The sequence below is a fragment of the Benincasa hispida genome, chromosome 3 (assembly GCF_009727055.1).
Source record: "Benincasa hispida cultivar B227 chromosome 3, ASM972705v1, whole genome shotgun sequence".
In the NCBI taxonomy this organism is placed as follows: Eukaryota; Viridiplantae; Streptophyta; class Magnoliopsida; order Cucurbitales; family Cucurbitaceae; genus Benincasa; species Benincasa hispida.
Window position 1 is genome coordinate 66,193,230 of NC_052351.1, and position 19,751 is coordinate 66,212,980.

Consider the following 19,751-nt stretch of genomic DNA (forward strand, 5'->3'; position numbering starts at 1 on the left):
AAAAAAAAAAATCCAACCTTGTCATTTTCTTCAAGTCAACATTATAAACTTTCATCTCAATTTGGGCATTAAATTTTCCTCAATATCAATATTTTTACATGTCTATGGAGTTCGATGCCGACGTAAAAGATAGAATCAACATTTTATTATATCATGAAACGTAAAATTAAACAACAAAATATTTATAAATGTAAAATATTTATTTATTAATTTAATTTTCTTATATAATTTTTTTAAAAACAATTTAGAAACATCTAACATTTTAGTAAAACTACTTTTTAATCTAATCCCTAAGCTTTTAGGATTAGTAGGTCATTTGGTCCCTAGGATTTCAATTTGGCAATTTTAGTTTCACTTTTGAAATATCTATGATCTAATACTATATATAAATGGGGTTTTAGGGGAGAATCTTTACTTCCCTCTTTTGTCCCTTTATTTTTAGTAAATACCTTCTTTGCCCTTCAATTCTTAGGACATGACTCTTCATTTGGCGTCTATTGAACAACATTAGAACAATTGAAGTGTAACTTATGTCGATTAGACATGGTAATTTGGGTGAAAGTGTTTTGTACAAATTGAATCAGTATATCCATTCATATACGAATGCGAACAATGTATAAAAATGTGACTAATCTTCCAATTCACTAAATTGGTAGTCAATTTGGGATAAATTTAGTTGATCTTCTCAGTTTCAATTTAACTTCACTTGGACAATCTCAAATTTCTCTTTCTTATCCTTTTGAGCCTAACTCAGAGCTTCTTTTCAATGACATTTTTCCATGCAAAAAGTTTGTGTAGAAGAGAGATTTTTAAAGAGGGATTAAAATGACTAAATTAAAATATTAGAGATGGTGTAAAATGGTTTTTTTTTTTCTGGTTCAAAATTTGTATCAAAATCTCAATATGGCCTCCAAAATTTGATGGGGGAGATTATTTCGATTTTTTGACATTTCAAAATTTCAATAGTATTTCAATTCCTTCACTCTGACGAAATTTCGAGACTTTGAAAATTTTTTGAGTAATTTTGACATTTCGAAATTTTGATTTCTGTTAATTAACTATATTAGTTCAGTTTAAAATTTTTAATTTTATGGTATGATTACGTACAATTCTATAGTTTCAAATGCTAATGTCATTTTCGACAAAGGATTAAGCCTTTTTATAGGTTACTTTTTCTAATTTTCAATTTTTCTTAGTTTTACGTTTTACCCAAAATTTTTCTTATGAAAAAATTGAATTTGGAAAAACTACAAAAAAAAAAAAAAAAAAAAACATATATTTATTTTTAATTTCGTTCAAACTTTTTTCATTAAATTTTCTTATCATTTCACTTCAAAATTGAATTGATATGAGTTTTTTAATAGTCCAAAACTTCCATAATTTTTACATCATTTCACCTCAAAATATTCCTAAACTTTATATCATTTTGTAATTATTTTCTATTTTTTCTTTTAAATTTTTATTCTCGTATCAATATTTACACATAGATTTACAATAAACATCTAAATATTATCTTAGAAATTGTGATTAAAAATGGTTAATTATAATCTAATTAAGCCACAAAGTTTCATTAATTAAACAATAATTTCTGTCCATTTCATAATTTTTTTCGAATTTTTTTTTCGATATCAATACTTCTATAAAATTAGAAATTTGATACGGGAAAACTTTTATCATATTAATTTATTATTATTTTAGGGAATCATTTTCATTCAACATGTACCCCACGGAAGCATCAAACTCTATAGAGAACCGGATACTATCCGTCCAGCTCATTTGACACGTGTCAAAAACCCATTGCAGCTCAGAAAATCGCAAAATCAGAAGCAGAAAGAAAAGCGATTAATTGAGAGTCGAGAGAGAATGAGAATCTGAAGTGCTGAATTCATCGTCGGCAACTCATACAATGGGAAGAATTGGGCCTTGCTGTTCGACTCTTCCTTCAAGAAGGTGAAGCTTTCTTCCTCCTCTTTTTAGTCCTTAATCCAAATTAGATTTTGCCTTTTCCTTTTTTTTTTCTTTACAATCTCCGAGTTTTAGACAGTCTTGACATCATATTCATTTGTTCTTGCCATTCTGATTTTTGGGGTTTCTCTGTTTGTGTGATTTGGGTAATATTATTGGAAGCAAATGGAAGAACACTGCAATTTTGTGGTTCATTTCTCTTCTTACTGCCAATTTGTTGAAGCATTTACTGTTTTGGTTACATTGTATGATTAGGATGATGGTGGTTTCCATTTAGTTTCTTTGTGACTTTTAAGGTTTGCGTCTAGTTAGTCTTTAGTGCTTTTGGCATGCGTTTTGACGAAAGTGTTTTTTTATTGAAGCCTTGAAATCACTTTTGGAAGATGACACTTTTAAATGCTTTAACTAAAACTACTTATAAATGCTGCTTTTTTTGTTTTTTGTTTTTTTATTTTTTAGAATTTCTTAAACCACTTTTGATTATCAAAAAGTTTTGACATATGATTTCTAATTCACCAGAAGCAATCTTAATGTTAAAAAGGATTTTTCTATAAGAACTTGTAACTTCTCAAACTTTTTGTTTACTGATAGATCCTTAGTATATGATAGACATGCTATTAGAGTATTCTTAAGGATATTAGAGGGGTATATTAGTAATTAGATAGGGAGTTTGTTATGGAATTTGGTTATAATTAGAGGGAAGGGGAATGAGGAAGAAAAGGGTATTTAGGTGAGTGAATTTAGACTTGAGAGAATTTTCATGGGAGGGAGGGTCCAAGTACCTCGAAAGCTTAGTTTATCTTGTAATCTCATTATCGTTTGTCTTTCAATATTTGGGTTCTATCACATTAATTCTCTCAAAAAGATAAGATAGATATAAGCTTAGAATTTCAGGGATGAAACTTGTAAGCTTTTGGAATGCATCATGAATGTCATTATTCCTATCTTATATAGATTCATTAAACCCCACAATTATGTTGATGAATGAGATAACGAAATACTAAAACATTTGAAGTGACACTTCAACTCTCTCTATATTTATTTCATTTTTGAGTTGTAATTCTTTTTTCCATGAAAATTGCATTTCACTTAGATTATTTAGACGCATCAACTAGCTACACCATTGATAGTCTCTACTCGTGTCCCAGCTCGTTTGAGAGCTAAATTTGCCTTTTATACCAGTATTTTGCTGAAAGAGTTTCTAGCGTTGTGCCTAAAGGACTTCTCAATGTATGTCGTTTGATCAACTTAAATTCTCATTTATTAGGCACCATCTGTATATAATAAAGAATTGTATTGACACCATTATTTTTCTGTTTTTAAACTTTGAAAAAAGGCAAGTAGTTTGGATCTCTGTTGTCGTTTCTATCACTTGAAATGTCTTAGTATTGTATTTTCTTCCTAATCTTTCGTTCTTAAAGGTTTGAATTTATTTTACCAACCCTAAACTTGAGTTTGGTGGTTCCTAATATTCTTCTATGTTCCTAAAAAGTGTTTGTTTTTGTGATCCTGTAATTTCCTGATGTTTGGGATTTACAGAAATCTCCCTATATTCTTGGTGTGATGAATGAAGATGTATTATAAGCCTTGGCTGTTTTGAATGCAGAGATGATTATTTAATGTCAAATGAAAACAATTTACACTCTCTTTTGTTCATATGAAATAAAGGGATTAAGTATGTGTTTCCTCCAGCAACCTAAGGACATCCTGGTTAACTTTAAGGACTGTTCCTCATAGAAGAACCTATCCTGGGAAACAAGTTCTTCAGAGAAAAGTTGGAATTAAAGCTGAAATAAATTTTGTCAATGTTGAAGAAGCCAAAAAGCTAATTGCAGTTGACGGATACGCAATCATTGATGTTCGGGACAAATCACAGTTCAATCGAGCTCACATTAAATCGTGTTACCATGTCCCACTTTTCATTGAAAACCAAGACAATGATCTTGGTACAACCTTCTTCTTCCCTAACTATTTTGATATTAGATGTGTTTTTTAGTGCTTTTAGCTAAATACGTCAAAAGTATTCTATAAGTATCCAAACACTTCTAAAGTACTTTTTTAATATTTCAAAAGTGATTCTGTTAAATTTAGATTTTGTGTTGTGCAGGAACTATTATAAAAAGGACAGTGCACAACAATTTTTCTGGCCTGTTCTTTGGATTGCCATTTACCAAACCCAACCCTGAGTTTGTGCAGTCTGTTAAAGCCCAGTTTTCACCTCAAAGCAAGCTATTGATAGTTTGCCAGGAAGGATTAAGGTAAGTTTTTTTTTTTTTAAGTATATAAGCTTTGTAATGTTGAATTATATTATTATTCATATGGGAATCAGAGTGATTTTTTCTAGTTGTTCAAATCAACCATAAATTACTTTTCAAACATTTGATCTGGCTACATACATTACCAAATCTCTTCTAATGTCTAAATGTAAAATTACTTTTATAAATTTTAAATTAGTTTATATTTTTAAAATGCATAAACGAGATTGCTTAGTCAAATTTTGCAAACGGTCTCTAGGAATTCAATACTTGGAATTATAATTTAAAAATTGGATTGTTTATCGATATGTTCTGATATCCTGAATTCAAATCTCTTTGTTAAAAACTTAATCTTCTTGTCTCTCAAAGTTAAATTTGGAGTGGCCGAAACATTGTCAACCAAAAAAGGAAAGGAAGAAAAAGAAAGATAAGGGTTAAAATATTATTTTAATGTTTGTACTTTAGGACACATTTCATTTTTATACATGTAACTTCATATGTCTAAATTGAGATCGTTCCATTCATAAATCGTTAATTTTGTCTTTATTGTTAGTTTTTGTTAGTTTGAAATTAATTTTTATGGAATTTAGTAAAATAGTAACAATACTTTCTATCAAGAAAAGACATAAACGTGAATATCTATCCAAGTTCATTGGATAAGGACTAAATTGTTTTCTAGAAAAATTGGTTACTGTTGGGACTAAGTTTAAGAATTATTGAAACTACAAAACCTAAATTTTGGCAATGAGTAAGGACATGTTTGAGAGTGATTATGTAAAGGTCAGTCAATTTCGTCATGTTCAAAAATACCCCAAAATCATGGTTTTAATAATTCAAAATTAATATTGATGGTATGAAAATCACATTTAAGGTTGTAAAATCAAACCCTAAAATAATTTTGAGTGAACAAAAACGTGTTTCATAGTGATTTTGAATATGACAAAAGTAATTTTATTTATTTCAAAATCACTCCCAAAACATATAGTAATTATAATCAATTTATTATGATTGGTAATTAGGTCCACTGCTGCTGCTGACAAGTTAGAGAAAGCTGGTTTTGAAAACATAGCTTGTATAACATCAGGACTCCAATCTGTAAAACCAGGTCAATTTTTCACTCCTTACTCCAAATAATTCTATATTTTAACTCCAAGTTTTGAACCTAGAATTCACATTTTTGGTTTTTCTTACCATGGTAGGCACATTTGACTCGGTTGGTTCGACCGAGTTACAAGATGCTGGCAAAGCCGGTCTAGTGACGATCCAAGGCAAAATTTCAGCTGTACTAGGAACTGTTCTTATCTGTAAGTCTTCTCAAACTCTATACCATTCTATTTTTATTAAGAACATTTTGATGGGCAGCATCATTTCCTAAATTCTTTTCACATATAGGTTAAACTTATGTTTTAGTCTCTAATGTTTAGAAGTTTTTTTCAATTTAATCCTTACATTTTTCAATTCATTCTCTCACTCCTGTGAATGTTATCGACCTTACGTCCTTAATGGGTAGATAAAAATTTAGAGGAGAAAAAAAGGTAGCCTAAGAGTAGAAGACTTGAAATTTCTATCGATTTCTTATGTGATATTGGACCAGTAAATTTTAAAAAACATCAAATAGGATCAATTTATTGGACACAAAATTGAAAGATTAAGGATCTATCAAACATGACATGTTAACATTTCTTGGAATTAGAGACTAAATATATAAACTTGAAAATCCATAGCTTAAACTTGTAATTTAATCCAAAAGCATGTGCCAATTAAAAAAAATGCTTCTTTATTAGGTACCCTTTCTCTTTGTGGTATTCCACATCCCTTATTTATTATTATTATTCTTTAGGGTTTCTTTTAGTTTCTCCAGGCAGATTTTTATGTACTTATCTTCTTATTTTCTTGTGACTTTATGTATTTATTTGAATTATTATATTCACTTGACTACACATTAAAAATCTAAAATAATAATAATAATAATAAATCTACCTTTTTATTTTATTTCTTTTGAAAAGCAAACAAATACTGACAGTTATTTGAATGAATTTGGTAGGTGCATATTTATTCATAACTTTCTTTCCAGAACAAGCTGAGAAATTGCTTCAAATGGCACCAACAAGTTAAACTATTGTCTAAACATTAACCCTTTAATTTTAATTTTAATTTTTGTTTTGGTATTATTATTAATTGCCATTTTTAGGTGCATATATTTCCATATCATCTTCTCTTTCTTCCCAATGTCGGCTACTTTATAAATGTAACGTATAGCTCAATCGGCTAGGTATCACTCTCTCTCTCCCTACGGTATAAATTATATCAATTCATAGCTTTGAGGGAAAAAAAAATTATCCAATAGATTTTTCAAAAACGGTCCAATTTCGGCCTATTTGAATTTACATCTAAAAGTCATTTTCATTTAAACACTTTAGATAAAATCTACATAAAATAAAAGTACTCAATTATTCAAAAGTATATTTACATAAAAGTTTGTTAATGTTCAATTACCATAAGTGACAACTATTAAATTCTATGAATTCATAATTTAAAATAATGGTCGAAGGAGATGGTTGCCTGGGATGGTCGCCACCAAAGTTGGTGGTGGTTGCTAGAGGTGGTTGTCGATGGTGGTGATTGGACATGGCTGTCGATGGTGGCGACCGATAGTAGTGATCATTGTAGTTGGCCACCAGTGATGATCGTCGATGGAAGTCATTGAGGTTGGTCGCCAGTGGAGAGGTCGCTAGAAGTTCCATCAGATTAGGTGATTGGTGGTGGTCACCAAAGATGTTCAGTGGTAGTCATAACAACATAGTAGAAGTGAGGTGGATGGCTGTTGAGGTTTTTTTTTTTTTGGGATAATTTTAAGAATTATATAAAATAGAGAGATTAACCATTGAACTAGAAAATCAATATTCACTTAAGTGTTTTTCCTAAATCAAGGTATTTCAATATAGATGACGTCTTTGGAAGGAATAACTTTTTAAATTTATATAAGTTTTATCTCTTTAAGAGGCGACATTGGCTTGAACATTGTGTTTTGAAGAATGTCATCTCTTGAGAGATCATCTTTTGTAAGACTACAATATTTTTTTGATAAATTTTGGAACTTATATATGTTTATAATAAGTTTTAAACTTGAAAAAAAAAATCCTACCAATTGAAGTTTTTAATTTTTCTTGTTTTAGACATTTCATAAAGATACATTTCAATCAACATTTTTTAATTTTGGTTGAATTCTAAAGGGTAAATCGATAATTTTATTATATTTTGAAAAATCCATGAAACTTAAAAAAAAAAAAAAAAAGAAACATTTTACCTTTTTTTGAAAGTGTATAATGTTTATTTATTAATCTAAGTATTTGTCTTTGAATTTTTGTTTTTAAGATTTTGATTAAATTATAGAAAATATCAAACTTTGTACTTCGTTTAAAAAATGACTTTAAACTTCTAGACATTTCATTAGTATCTTTGAACTTTAAAAAAGAGTTGAAAAAAAAAATACTCTTATTGTTGGTTTTTAACGATGGTTAGTTTTTTGTTTCAACACTATTCTTAAACTTTTAAAATTTTCATTAATACCGTTAAACCTTAAAAAAAAGAAAACTTTACCATTAATATATTGTTGAAAACCATGAGCACTTCATTTAAAAAATACCGATAGTTAGAAACTTTCAAAAAGTTTTATTATTGTTTTTAAACTTTAAAAAAAAATAAAAAATACTCGTGTCATTAGTACAGTATTAGATACCATTAACACTTCATTTTTTTTTAAAAAAAAATATTATAGAACTTTCAAAACTTGGATTAGCATTTTTAACTTTCCGAATAAAAAGCTTATAAAATGTCTTTCGGGTATAGTGGGTATGGACACAAATGATATCAATATATCCTATTGCCTTCCTTTTCCTAAAAAAAAAAAATACTATAGAACTTTCAAAACTTGGATTAGTACTTTTAACTTTTTCGATAAAAAACTTATAAAATGTCTTTCTATTAGTGTATGGACACAAACGATATCGATATATCCTATTGCCTTCCTTTTCCATTTCTCTCCCTCACTTTTTCAATTCTTCTTTTAAATCTCTTTTTTCATTTCTCAATCTTTAAAATTTTCCTCTTTTTTTTTTCTTTTTTTTCTTAGGATAGATTTGGCAAAATAAGTTTAAAAAATGAGTCCATAGACCAAACTTATTACTTCTACAAAAATGACAAAAAACAAATATAACTCACATGATACACTTGATACCTTTGATATACTTAATACATTCGATACCTTCGATAAATTTGATACAGTACTCATATACACTTGATACTCTTGATACACTACTTGTAACATCCTAAATTTTAGATAATTTAAATTTAATTATCTTAATTATTTGAGATTTTATATATGTTGAAAATTTATTCGAGCTAATTTGATAAGATAATCCGCGCTTTGTTAGATAAAAAAGTTGGAAGTTTTGGGGAATTGAGAATTTAATGGAAGATCGAAATTTATGAAGGAAAAGTCATATTATGAATATATATATAAAAGTAATTAAGAAAAAAAAAGAAAGAAAGAAAGAAGAAAAAGGACCCTTTTAGCCCCACGCGTGAAGACCAACCGCCCCCCACCCCAATCCACATTTCTGGTTCTTCTTCCTTAGCTTCATGCTACTTGGTGTCAAGGTCATACTTAATCAGTACCTGTTGTCCATGGTCACATGTCTATCTCAACCCTTTCTATCATATTTTCATCTTATGTATTTTATTCTGTAAGCTAGTTTGATTTATTAGTTCATCTTATTGTAAGTGACCACTCGCCTATGTTTATATACAAGGGTGACAGTCACAAAATTACACAGAATGCACTATATGGGGGTAAGACTAATCATCATACCAGCGAGTTATAGTGCTATAAAGTCATGTTGTTGCGTATTTCTTTCTAGCTATACGACTAATGTTCATTACTTAATCATGCTTTCAAACGTTTGCGAAAACCTTTTCCTCTAAACCCGTTCTCTAAAAACTTTTCTCAAGAACGGGGGTGGATGTTCTGAGAAAGGCCCATTGTGCCATTGGCTATTCGGATTTTGATTAGTTTACTTGTTCGAGGGCGAGAACAAGTGTCCATAATTGCCTCGAGACCTTTACAAAGGTGCGATTGTGATAGTTGGTATTAGAGCCAAGTCGGCTCATAAAGGGACAAATCAGTAATCATGTTGGTGAGAAAGAACTTGAACAAGTCCCAAGCGGACAGATTGGTAGAGATGGAAGAACAAATGCTCTACCTAAGAGAAGTCCCTGATTGTATTCGTTTCTTGGAAACTCGTTTGCAAGAAGTTGTTGAGAAAGCTGACAGAATTGATGTGATAGTTGGCCGCCTAGATGGATTATCCGTCAGAGAATTGATGATAAGGGTTGAGACCCTAGAGACAAAAATTGCACGATCTTACAGTTTCGAGCGTGGAGATAGCTCAATGGGCTCTGTTCACACATAAAGGAGNGGGGGTGGATGTTCTGAGAAAGGCCCATTGTGCCATTGGCTATTCGGATTTTGATTAGTTTACTTGTTCGAGGGCGAGAACAAGTGTCCATAATTGCCTCGAGACCTTTACAAAGGTGCGATTGTGATAGTTGGTATTAGAGCCAAGTCGGCTCATAAAGGGACAAATCAGTAATCATGTTGGTGAGAAAGAACTTGAACAAGTCCCAAGCGGACAGATTGGTAGAGATGGAAGAACAAATGCTCTACCTAAGAGAAGTCCCTGATTGTATTCGTTTCTTGGAAACTCGTTTGCAAGAAGTTGTTGAGAAAGCTGACAGAATTGATGTGATAGTTGGCCGCCTAGATGGATTATCCGTCAGAGAATTGATGATAAGGGTTGAGACCCTAGAGACAAAAATTGCACGATCTTACAGTTTCGAGCGTGGAGATAGCTCAATGGGCTCTGTTCACACATAAAGGAGCGCGTTAAAGTGTTGGACGGCTCCCAAAAAGCAATAATCCAGATAGTAACCGATCTGTCAGAAGATTTTCGATCGGCCCTTGACATTGTCAGAGTCGAAATTGTGGATGTGAGTGGAAGGGTGAATCTCACTATCTGAGCGGTAGGGAACCAAACCTCACCTGGGGGAGTAATCCAAGTGGCTATCACTAATAAACTTTCGTTTGCTATTTATATTTAATATTTTGTTATAATAATCAAACTTGATAATTAACTTGTCGGTGTTAAGTCATTTATGAGTTGGGTACTATCAAGTCTTGGGTACAAAACTCAGCCTCATAATTATTATGGAAAAAAAAAGAAGCAAAAATTGGATAAAGGAAAGATTTTTTTTTTAAAAAAAAAAAGAAGAAAAAGTTGAAGAAATGAAAGAAAAGAAACAAAAACCGAAGAAAAGAAAAAAAAAATTAAAAACAAGAAGAAGAAAAATGTGTGCTATAAGACAAGACAAGAGAGGGCGAAAATGAAAATTAGAAAAAATTCAAATGTTAACTAATCAGTACTTTCATATTTACAAATATTTTAAAGATATGATATATTTTTAGATTTTTTTCTCTTATTTTACTATCTATTAAAAATATCCTGATTTTAATTATTCAACTATCTAATTTATGATTTAAAGCCCAATCGAACCTCTGGCCAAATTTATTGATCGTGGTCTAGGTTTAATCACCGTTGAATTGACATGTGGCATTCTTTTAATTCATTGTTTGTTTGTTTCCAATTTTTAGTTTAAAGACAATAATTCGAGGTAAGTTAAAAAATAATGTATTTTTTGAAAGTAATGACAAAAATAGGGTATATAGGAAAGAAATTACAAAAGTAAGATAGAGGGAAAAAGTATTAACAAAAATAGGGTAGCAAAATTGTGTATCCGGTTCACTATTTTTATGTCAGCTAACAAACTCGTGGACGAGGTCCACGAGTTTCATATTTTTATTATTTTTTTTATTGCTTTTTTATTTAAGTGGATAACAAATCTATGTGAAAAAAATTTATGGTAAAAAAAATCTATATGAAAAAAAAAAATTAGCCTTCATTCATGGCTAGAAATTTGATTTAATTTTTATTTTACCGTAGATCTTTAAAAATTTGAATTTTATAGTAAAAAATTCTACAAAAATAGAAAAAAACACTAAAAAATAAAAGAATGATGATAGGGAAAAATGTGAAAAAAATAGATTTGGCCTTGATTCATGGTTAGAAATTTGATTCAATTTTTATTTTACCGTAGGCCTTTAAAAATTTGAATTCTCCAAAAATGAAAAAAAAAACTAAAAAAATAAAAGAATAAGACGGAAAAATAAAAGAAGACAAAAGTTGATGGAAAATGTGAAAGAAAAAAGATTTAGTTTTAATTCGTGGCTAGAAATTTGAGTCAATTTTTATTTTATCATACCTTTAAGAATTTGAATTTCACATTAAAAGATTCTCCGAAAATGCAAAAAAAATACTAAAAAATAAAAGAACAGAAGTTAGGAGAAAATGTGAAAAAAAAAAAAAAGATTTAGAATTAATTCGTGGCTAGGAATTCGATTCAATTTTTTTTATTGTAGACCTTTAAAAATTTGAATAAAAAAATAAAAGAAACATTGGGAGAAAATGTGAAAAAAAAATTTAGCCTTAATTCATGGTTGGCCTTAAATCGTGGACGAGGTACACGATTTATGTGTTGACTCAAAACTCGTGGACCCCGTCAACCCTATTTTTGTCAAAAGTTTAAGTCAACCTTATTTTTGTCAATAAATATTAAAATAACATTATTTTTTTTATAAAAAAAACCCTAAATTTAATAAAATTGACTTTTGTTGTGATGACATGGCAAGATTTAATTGGTCAAATTTTTTCCTCCAACAGATATATGTTTACATTTTGCAGTGTATTCAATATATATTTGAAATCTCGGAATTGTGATTGATTTTCAATTAAGAATATGAAAGAAAAAAAAATGAAATCTCTTGAAATAAAGGGAAAATATATTGATATGTCATGCATTAAATGAATAACAATTAAAATTAATAAATAAAAAAATAAAGTAAAAACTTGAAAATCATGTTAACAAGGAAAGAATAAACATTTCAAAAAGTTTGAAATAATGGTAAAAAGGTTAAATTAATCCAACACTAAAGTTAAAAGCTCTTAATAAAATAATTCAAAAGGATTTTTCGTGTAAAAAAACTATCAGAATTTACTCCACATAAATCATACTTGTCATTACATGACATTAAGTTATTCTTCCTTGATTGATTGTTCATGAAACAAAGGAGTTTTCAAGTAGGTGAAAATAAACAATTTAAAGATGATTTGTGAGGTGTAAGCTATACCATATATGAACCAGATTTAAAATATTTTAACTAAACCAAGCTCAAAAGATAAGAACAAAACACATTCAATATATATATATATATATATATACCCATTTAATTTAAACCTAGATTGAAACTAATCCCAAACTATAGGGATCCATTGGTAATGTTAATCTTTTAACATTTGATTAAAAGGAAAGGCACACATGGCGGCAAGTTACCAAAACTCCATTCCATGGGCAAGCATTAAATACCTTCCAAACAAACAATTTGTAATGCAGAGCTAATCAATGATCCCAACAAAAGAAAGACATGGAGAAAACTTGGCTTTAAATACATAAAACAAGAGGCAGCAAAATGCATTTTTTGATTCACTTGGTAAATTACATTTTTTATATTAGCTTGGAAGTTTCTCCAAAAGCTTCTTCAGCACTCGGAGCAAACCCCGGCTGTTGAGTGTTGGCCTAACAAACTTGTTTTTAACTGTACAATAATACATTCACCTCAATGCCATGGGGGCGTCGTCATCCCTCGATCTCATTCTTCTTTCCATATTCGACCCGTAATTCTCAGCTTCAGCTCTTGCCTTTCTCCTCCCGAAAAATACAGTGCCAGGTTTCTTTGAATGATGAGACCGTCTTGACTGTCACGAACTTTTCGGTGACTGTCGCGGATGCCCCTTGGAATCCCTTGCCATATCAGTTTACGCCCGTTGCCACCCACTTCCAAACTGTAGCTGAACTTCTTTGCTTCGTTATCATCACCCATGAATCGTAAAAACGCCATGTAAACAGGTGCCATTCCTAGCTGGAATGCCTCAAAATGCAAGCAGAACTGCTTTCCAAAGCAGTTGAAAACCTGCCAATAAAAAAAAAATAGAAGAAAACTAGGTTTATCAGATCTAATCTGAAAACTACAAGTGCACACTCTTAGCCCCATTTGGAAATCATTTGAACTCCATTTGATAACCATTTCATTTTTTATTTTGGTTTTTGAAAATTAACTTTATTTCCTTCCTATTTCTTACCATGATTTGCATCTTTCTTAAGTATAATGGTTGAATTCTTAGTCAAATTCTAAAAACAAAAACAACTATTTAAAAACTACTTTTTTTAGTTTTCAAATTTTGTCTTTTTTTTAAACCATAAGAAATTTGAAGGTGAAAATAGTATCTACAGACTTGATTTTTAAAAACAAAAACAAAAAACAAAATGATTACAAAACGGAGTCTTGATTAAAAAACAAAATACTTCGATATCTACTTTTTATTCATGTTTTCAAAAACCAAATCAAAATTTGAAAACTAAAAAAAAAGTTTTTAAAAACTTGTCTTTGTTTTTGGGATTTGACTAATAATTCAACTCTTCTACTAAAGATTGTTACAAACCATGATAAGAAAAAGAGAGGAAATAGACTTGATTTTCAAAAACTAAAAACAAAAAACAAAATGGTTACCAAACTGGGCTTTAAAAATCGAACCCTCCTAAAAGTTGGTTGATACAAATGTAGCAATCATTGTATCCAGATTGTGCAATTTATCAAAATACTAGTTAATTGATTTTTTTAAAATAGTCATGGAAGCATGAACACCTTAACTATTCTCACATAGGACCTGACTCTACTACATTTGATTCCCAAGAAAACTTGTAAACCATGGCTTGAATTAATTCCTTCGGTCTTGGTAGACTATTAGGCCAACGGGCGAAAGTTTAATGTTACATGAAATTATCATGGTGAGAAAATATATAAATGGTATATAGAGCAAGAACATACCGTTAGCATCCATGTGGCATTCTCGACTTCGTGTGGATTTGATTTCACATAGCGATGATTGAAGGTACACCCATCATGCATGTCAACCTTGTGATCATCCTTGAGATGTGCAACAAGAGACGGGATGTCGCCCGTGACTGAGCACTCTGATCCAGCATAGGGGCAGTTGTAAGGGCGGTATCGACAATGTTGCTCATGCTTTAGCTTACTGTAGTAAGGAAAAATATCTTGACAACCCAAATTTTGGTATCTGCAGGGGATTTCCAGTGACTCAGCTACCTTTTCCAATGCCAAGCACCTAATATTTCCAAGTTCATGACGACAGGTCGGGCAACAATTGCTAACTCTGATCTTGCAGTTTGAGCACAATGTGTGGCCACTTGGGCACTAAAGTTCAAAAGCCAGTCAAGAAAGTTTAAAACAAAGCAGAAACAGAAAATGTATCACATCTCCATGTCATAAATATTCAAGAATAAAGAGATGTTCGAAATCATTAATACAAATTTAATATTAAGAAAAGAACTTGAAAAAGTAACTGAAGATCAAAAGAACTAGAAAAGACAAGACTGCTGAATAACCATCTTGTTTTTAGTTTTCTGTTTTTAAAAATGTTAATTTACTAACAGGTTTCTTTGATCTGCAATATTTATCAAAACGTTACAGCAATATTAGAAAATTTAAAAAAAACAAAAAAGTTATAAATAATTGGCTTTATTTCTGAAATTTGGTCATGATTTCAGAATGTGTCACTATAAAAAGAAAATGGCAAGTAAACAAGAATGATTTTGTAAAAACAGAAAAGAAAAAGAAAAATCCAACAAAGAAAGAGCTAAGTTAATCACAAAGTCATTTCACACTAAATTATGTAAAATTCAAGAGAGTCGGAGAGACTTTGGTCAGCTTCCCACAATAATCCCTGCACTCAGAAAGACCCAACAATGCAAGAAATACAGGGGAAAACTCTCCCCAATATACACGTATATATTTCTCAGCCAAAACAGAGTTACAAGATAACAAAGTAAATGAACTACAAGATGAAAGTAGGCAATAACAAAGATAGTTTCAAGCCGATCTGAGAGCACCGATATCCTCACCTCCAAGCAAGCTTCTACAGCCAAAATGTAACACCCTTTTCTTCTACGTAGAACCCTACATAAACCTCAGCCCTGGTCCCCGCCTTATTTTCACAAATTTGTACAACTCTTCTCTTTCCAAAAACCAACTGTCAACGAAGAAATTCTTTTTTACCCCAATTCTTATTCCTCCTCTCATAAGTGTGTAAAATAGGTCTTACCAATTGCAAGCTCTACCAGTTTACTAAAAACTCTTATTCCTTTCTAGCCTTATTTATATATGGTGGTTGCTATAATAGGGTTTCACTGCCTTTCTTATTAAATAAATAAAAAAGAATACAAAAGAAGCTTGGACAGAGAGACATTTTAGCATATACGAAGGTATCTTATAACATCCATGTTCCTATTTTCTTATTTCCTATTTCCAGTTAATGAGTAATATATGTATTCTGTAATTGTTTCCTATTTCTCATTTTAATTTCTAAGAAATGTTTGGAAAGTTGTATTGAAATTTTCTTTTTTTTATTAATTTTTTTTTTAAAAAAAACTCTGCTTTCTTGTTTCTTCAGTTTTTCAAAATCATATGTAAAAGGTCTTTTTTACTACTTTTACTTGAAAAATCCTAATAAATATGAAAAAAAATATAATAACATAATAAATCTGAATACTTTAATTTTAAAAAGGGAACTAACTTCAAGAAAAATGTTTAGTTTTTAAAACTTTTAATATGAGAGAACAAGGCTAGATAAAATTATTTCTAAACACATTTTTACTCGTTTTCTTCCAAAAAAAAAAAGAAATAACAAGAAACCACACAAAACTCTCTTTGGAAAGAGAGAGAGAAAGAGAAGAGGAACTTAACCATACACGCCCTATATTGTCAATTACTTAGATACATCATCAGTTAATTGCTCAAATAAGAAGCTCAAAGGAAGGTGAAAATCACCAATTCCAGTATGCATGGACCTCATATTTCTATGGAAACATTCTATAAAACTCTGCAAAAGAATGAGATAAGCAACTTATGAAGATTCCTAATACACCATTCAACCTTGAAGAAATTAACAGCAGCTACCATCAATTGGACCTAATCATTGAAATGAATTTAAAGCACAATATGGAAAATGTTTTACAAATGAAGGTAATTTTGCAAAAGCACTTCTCCATGTTGAAGTTAGGAAAATGCTTCTTTACAAGTATTAGAAAGTGCTTTCTCAAACAGCCTTTTAAGGTGCTCTTGACTTTTTCTCAAAGCATTTTTATGTTACTCCCAAACATAATGAATTTGAGTGAAAAGTGTACCCTTTTTTTCCATGCCAAAACACTCCAAACAGTCCCGAGCATAGCTTAAATTATAATGGGAAGTACAAGAGAAGAAACAAGGTAAAAAGTGCATACCTGGTAAATTGGAGGGTACATCAGATTTGTGCAGACAGGGCATTCAAGCAATTCCTGCACACCATTGGTTGAATAAACTCCAATTTTCCCACTCAAACCAAGTGCAGCTTTCGAAGATGTAGAATTATTCTCTGTTTTAGACATTGCTATGTCATGACCTGAAACTGAAGGATGAGAATCAACAACTTCTTTGCAGGTACTGCTTCCTGGAGCCATGGCTTATTTAAATCTTAATAGAGTTCTTGAAGGTATTAATGGAAAGTGTTCACGACATGCTACCATCACCCATCCATGAGTTCAATCCTGTTAAACCCAACAAAAAAAAAAAAAAAAAAAAAAGGGGCATGTCAATAGACATACTAGACGAAACATTTCACGTTGTTTGGAGATTTGCTGATATAATTTGAATGAAAGACAGTTTATAATGAAAAAACTAAATATGATCAACAGTGCTTGATAGCATACAAGACTTAGCAACACCCTCATTTTCTTGAAATCTGAACTGGAAAACAGTAACATATCTGCCATAGGTTAGGACACTTGCATAACCTTCCAACTCTATATAATAATGCTTACTGACAATCAGCTAGATTCTTTCCTAATCAATATTTGGCAACTAGCTCATGGTTAGATTTATATATAATTTTTAGTTAAAAAGAAGTCGGGCTTTTGTTACTTGGAATTTCTTATTCCAAGCTATATCTTTGCTAATCCTACAAAGTACACAAACTCAAGGTCAAAACCCACCTTTTACACTAATACTACATATGAAGTTCATAAATTATAAATCTTAAACCAAACACAAATTACACAAACTTCAAGATTTAAGAACCCATTCTACTGTATAGTCAAGGATATAAACTCAGACTTCCAACCCCAAACTTAACAAGCCTAGGTTAATAAAACTATGAGTTCAATAACATCCTGGTCTAAAGTTGGATTGTGCCAAGGCACGTACATGCACATTCAGGTTTCCTTTGTTTTAAGTTGGATTGTGCCAAAGCACGTACGTGCACATCCAGGTTTCATTGGCAAAAGAGCATTAAAATACTGAAAGATCAACTTCAAATTTATTAAGTTTGATGAACTCTTAATCTGTAAACCTTGATGAGATAAATACTAAGCAATCTAGATGCCTTCCAAACCCAAAGCAATACTAAAATCCTAAATAGCACAAACAGCTCGCTCCATACTATGACATAAGATAGCATTATATTCTATATAAAAGGACAATTAACATAACAAAGTCTTATAACAAATTGCATTTCACATCGAATGCTTTTAAAATTGTGGAGATAAATCACCGAATGAAATGATAGGCGCATTTGAATCAAGCCAGACCAACATAATAATAAACAAACAGACATCATTTTAGAGGCTCAGAAGCCAATCAAAACAACCCTATTTCATTCAACTTCCACTAGTCATGTGATTAAATATAACTTCATAATTGATAAACCATTTCTCCGATTAGAAAATCAATATTCGACAACGAAACAAAATCTGCACGAACCTTGAGGAACGAAATAAAACAAGACCCTCATTAACAAGTCTCCAGAAAGAAAAACAAAACCCCACAAAAACCAAAAACAATAACAGAAGAAAATCTTACAAAAATCAAAACAAAACAAAAAACCCATATCCCCAGGTAAGAATTCGGTGCCCAATTGCAGATATAGACTATAAATTCAAATAATAAATTCTGGGTATGGCTCAAAAGTAGAAAAATCGATACGAACATGGAAAACAAAAAACAAAAACGGAAATTGAAAATGGGATTAAAAGAAAAAACAACCTCAATCCCACGAGGACCGGAACTGGGTTAAAGACTATATCTCCTCGGATTTGGAACTCGAATAAAAAGTTACACACCAATGATTGTTTATCGATGAATCCTTGGAATTGTTCAATTGCTTTCACCACCGCTGCGGGACCGCCATTATAATGGTTTCTCTCTCTCTAATTTCTCTTTGGTATTTTACCTTTATTTATTATTATTATTATTATTATTATTATTTTTTTCTGAGAGAGAGAGAAAAACTCTCTGTTGCCCAAACCGATCGAGGGAGGGAAGAGAGAACTTTCGAAAAGATTAGAAAGAAAAATTTGAGGAAAGATGAACGAAAACAAATTACGGTTCTACCAATTAACCAACATTTTAAATGTTGAAGGTTAAAAAATGTTAATATTCATGAAAATATTTGAGGTCTCATTTTTAGATATACTGTGTTTTCTCCGTGTGATTTTTTTTGTTGATGCTTTTGTAATGGAGAAAGCTACATTATTGTTTTTCTATGAGTTATCAATCTCTTCATATGAAGCGTATCTCCTTTGTTTATTTTTTAAAAAAATATTAATTATAAAATAATTAAATAATAATAGCAATGAGAAAGAACTTAACATTATAGAAAACTTATGTATTTGTGATCCACTTTTTGTCGTAGGAAATTAAGAGTTACAAAACTTTTTTGAAAGAGGATGAAACTTTAATGTTAAATCTTTTATATTAAATTTTATGAAGTATTACTCTTTGAAAAAAATAAATAGAATAAAAGATTGTTCATATTATACCATTTTTTTCATTTAATCATCAATGATTATAAATGTATTTAAACTTAAACAATTATCATAAATATTTTTTAATTGAGGTTGTTAGTGTATAAAGAACTTTTTTTTTTTTAATTTTTATGATTTTTTTGAAATAAATAGGATATTTGTTTTTTTTTTTTATTGTTATGCAACTACTTCAAAGGTTGTTTTTAAATATAGAAAAATGAATCATAACAAAATTTCATTATGATATTTTACTATTATTTATAAATATTTTTAACAGTTTTATCATTTAAAATAATTTTCCCACTTTAATAATCTAATAAAATGTAAAAAGACAAAAAACACTTGGTTCATATTCTACCATTTTACTTTTTTTCTTCATTTATCCATGATCATAATCGTATTTAAGAGCACAAAAAGTGCTTATTAATAGTTTTTAATTAATAAGTG

General features: G+C 30.3%; 2 protein-coding genes across 3 annotated transcripts; one reads left to right on the forward strand and one right to left on the reverse strand.

Moving 5' to 3' along the window:
- The first annotated feature begins 1,795 nt into the window (after positions 1 to 1,795).
- On the forward strand, positions 1,796 to 6,498 carry LOC120074645 (rhodanese-like domain-containing protein 9, chloroplastic). The gene is made up of 6 exons (XM_039027833.1): positions 1,796 to 1,950; positions 3,658 to 3,911; positions 4,073 to 4,223; positions 5,240 to 5,325; positions 5,420 to 5,524; positions 6,265 to 6,498. Exons 1-6 carry the CDS (start codon positions 1,907 to 1,909, stop codon positions 6,333 to 6,335), a joined length of 711 nt encoding a protein of 236 aa, XP_038883761.1. The 5' UTR covers positions 1,796 to 1,906; the 3' UTR covers positions 6,336 to 6,498.
- A 6,319-nt stretch (positions 6,499 to 12,817) lies between these two features.
- LOC120073181 (E3 ubiquitin-protein ligase SINAT2-like) lies at positions 12,818 to 18,737 on the reverse strand. 2 transcript variants are annotated; one of them, XM_039025850.1, is made up of 4 exons: positions 18,544 to 18,737; positions 16,749 to 17,051; positions 14,278 to 14,664; positions 12,818 to 13,362 (listed from the first exon to the last, which is right to left on the reverse strand). In XM_039025850.1, exons 2-4 carry the CDS (start codon positions 16,962 to 16,964, stop codon positions 13,042 to 13,044), a joined length of 924 nt encoding a protein of 307 aa, XP_038881778.1. In that variant the 5' UTR covers positions 16,965 to 17,051; positions 18,544 to 18,737; the 3' UTR covers positions 12,818 to 13,041. The 2 variants fall into 2 exon arrangements, with proteins under 2 accessions (XP_038881778.1, XP_038881779.1); XM_039025851.1 differs by lacking the exon at positions 18,544 to 18,737 and adding an exon at positions 18,262 to 18,537.
- Between the last annotated feature and the right edge of the window lie 1,014 nt (positions 18,738 to 19,751).

Coding starts and splice junctions, on each gene's coding strand:
- LOC120073181 (XM_039025850.1), bottom strand. CDS start 16,964: ATGGCTCCAGGAAGCAGTACCTGCAAAGAAGTTGTTGATTCTCATCCT. Junction 14,665..16,748: donor TGTACCCTCCAATTTACCAG/GTATGCACTTTT, acceptor TTTGAACTTTAG/TGCCCAAGTGGCCACACATT. Junction 13,363..14,277: donor ATGCCACATGGATGCTAACG/GTATGTTCTTGC, acceptor TTTTATTGGCAG/GTTTTCAACTGCTTTGGAAA.
- LOC120074645 (XM_039027833.1), top strand. CDS start 1,907: ATGGGAAGAATTGGGCCTTGCTGTTCGACTCTTCCTTCAAGAAG. Junction 4,224..5,239: donor GTTTGCCAGGAAGGATTAAG/GTAAGTTTTTTT, acceptor ATTGGTAATTAG/GTCCACTGCTGCTGCTGACA. Junction 5,525..6,264: donor ACTAGGAACTGTTCTTATCT/GTAAGTCTTCTC, acceptor TGAATTTGGTAG/GTGCATATTTATTCATAACT.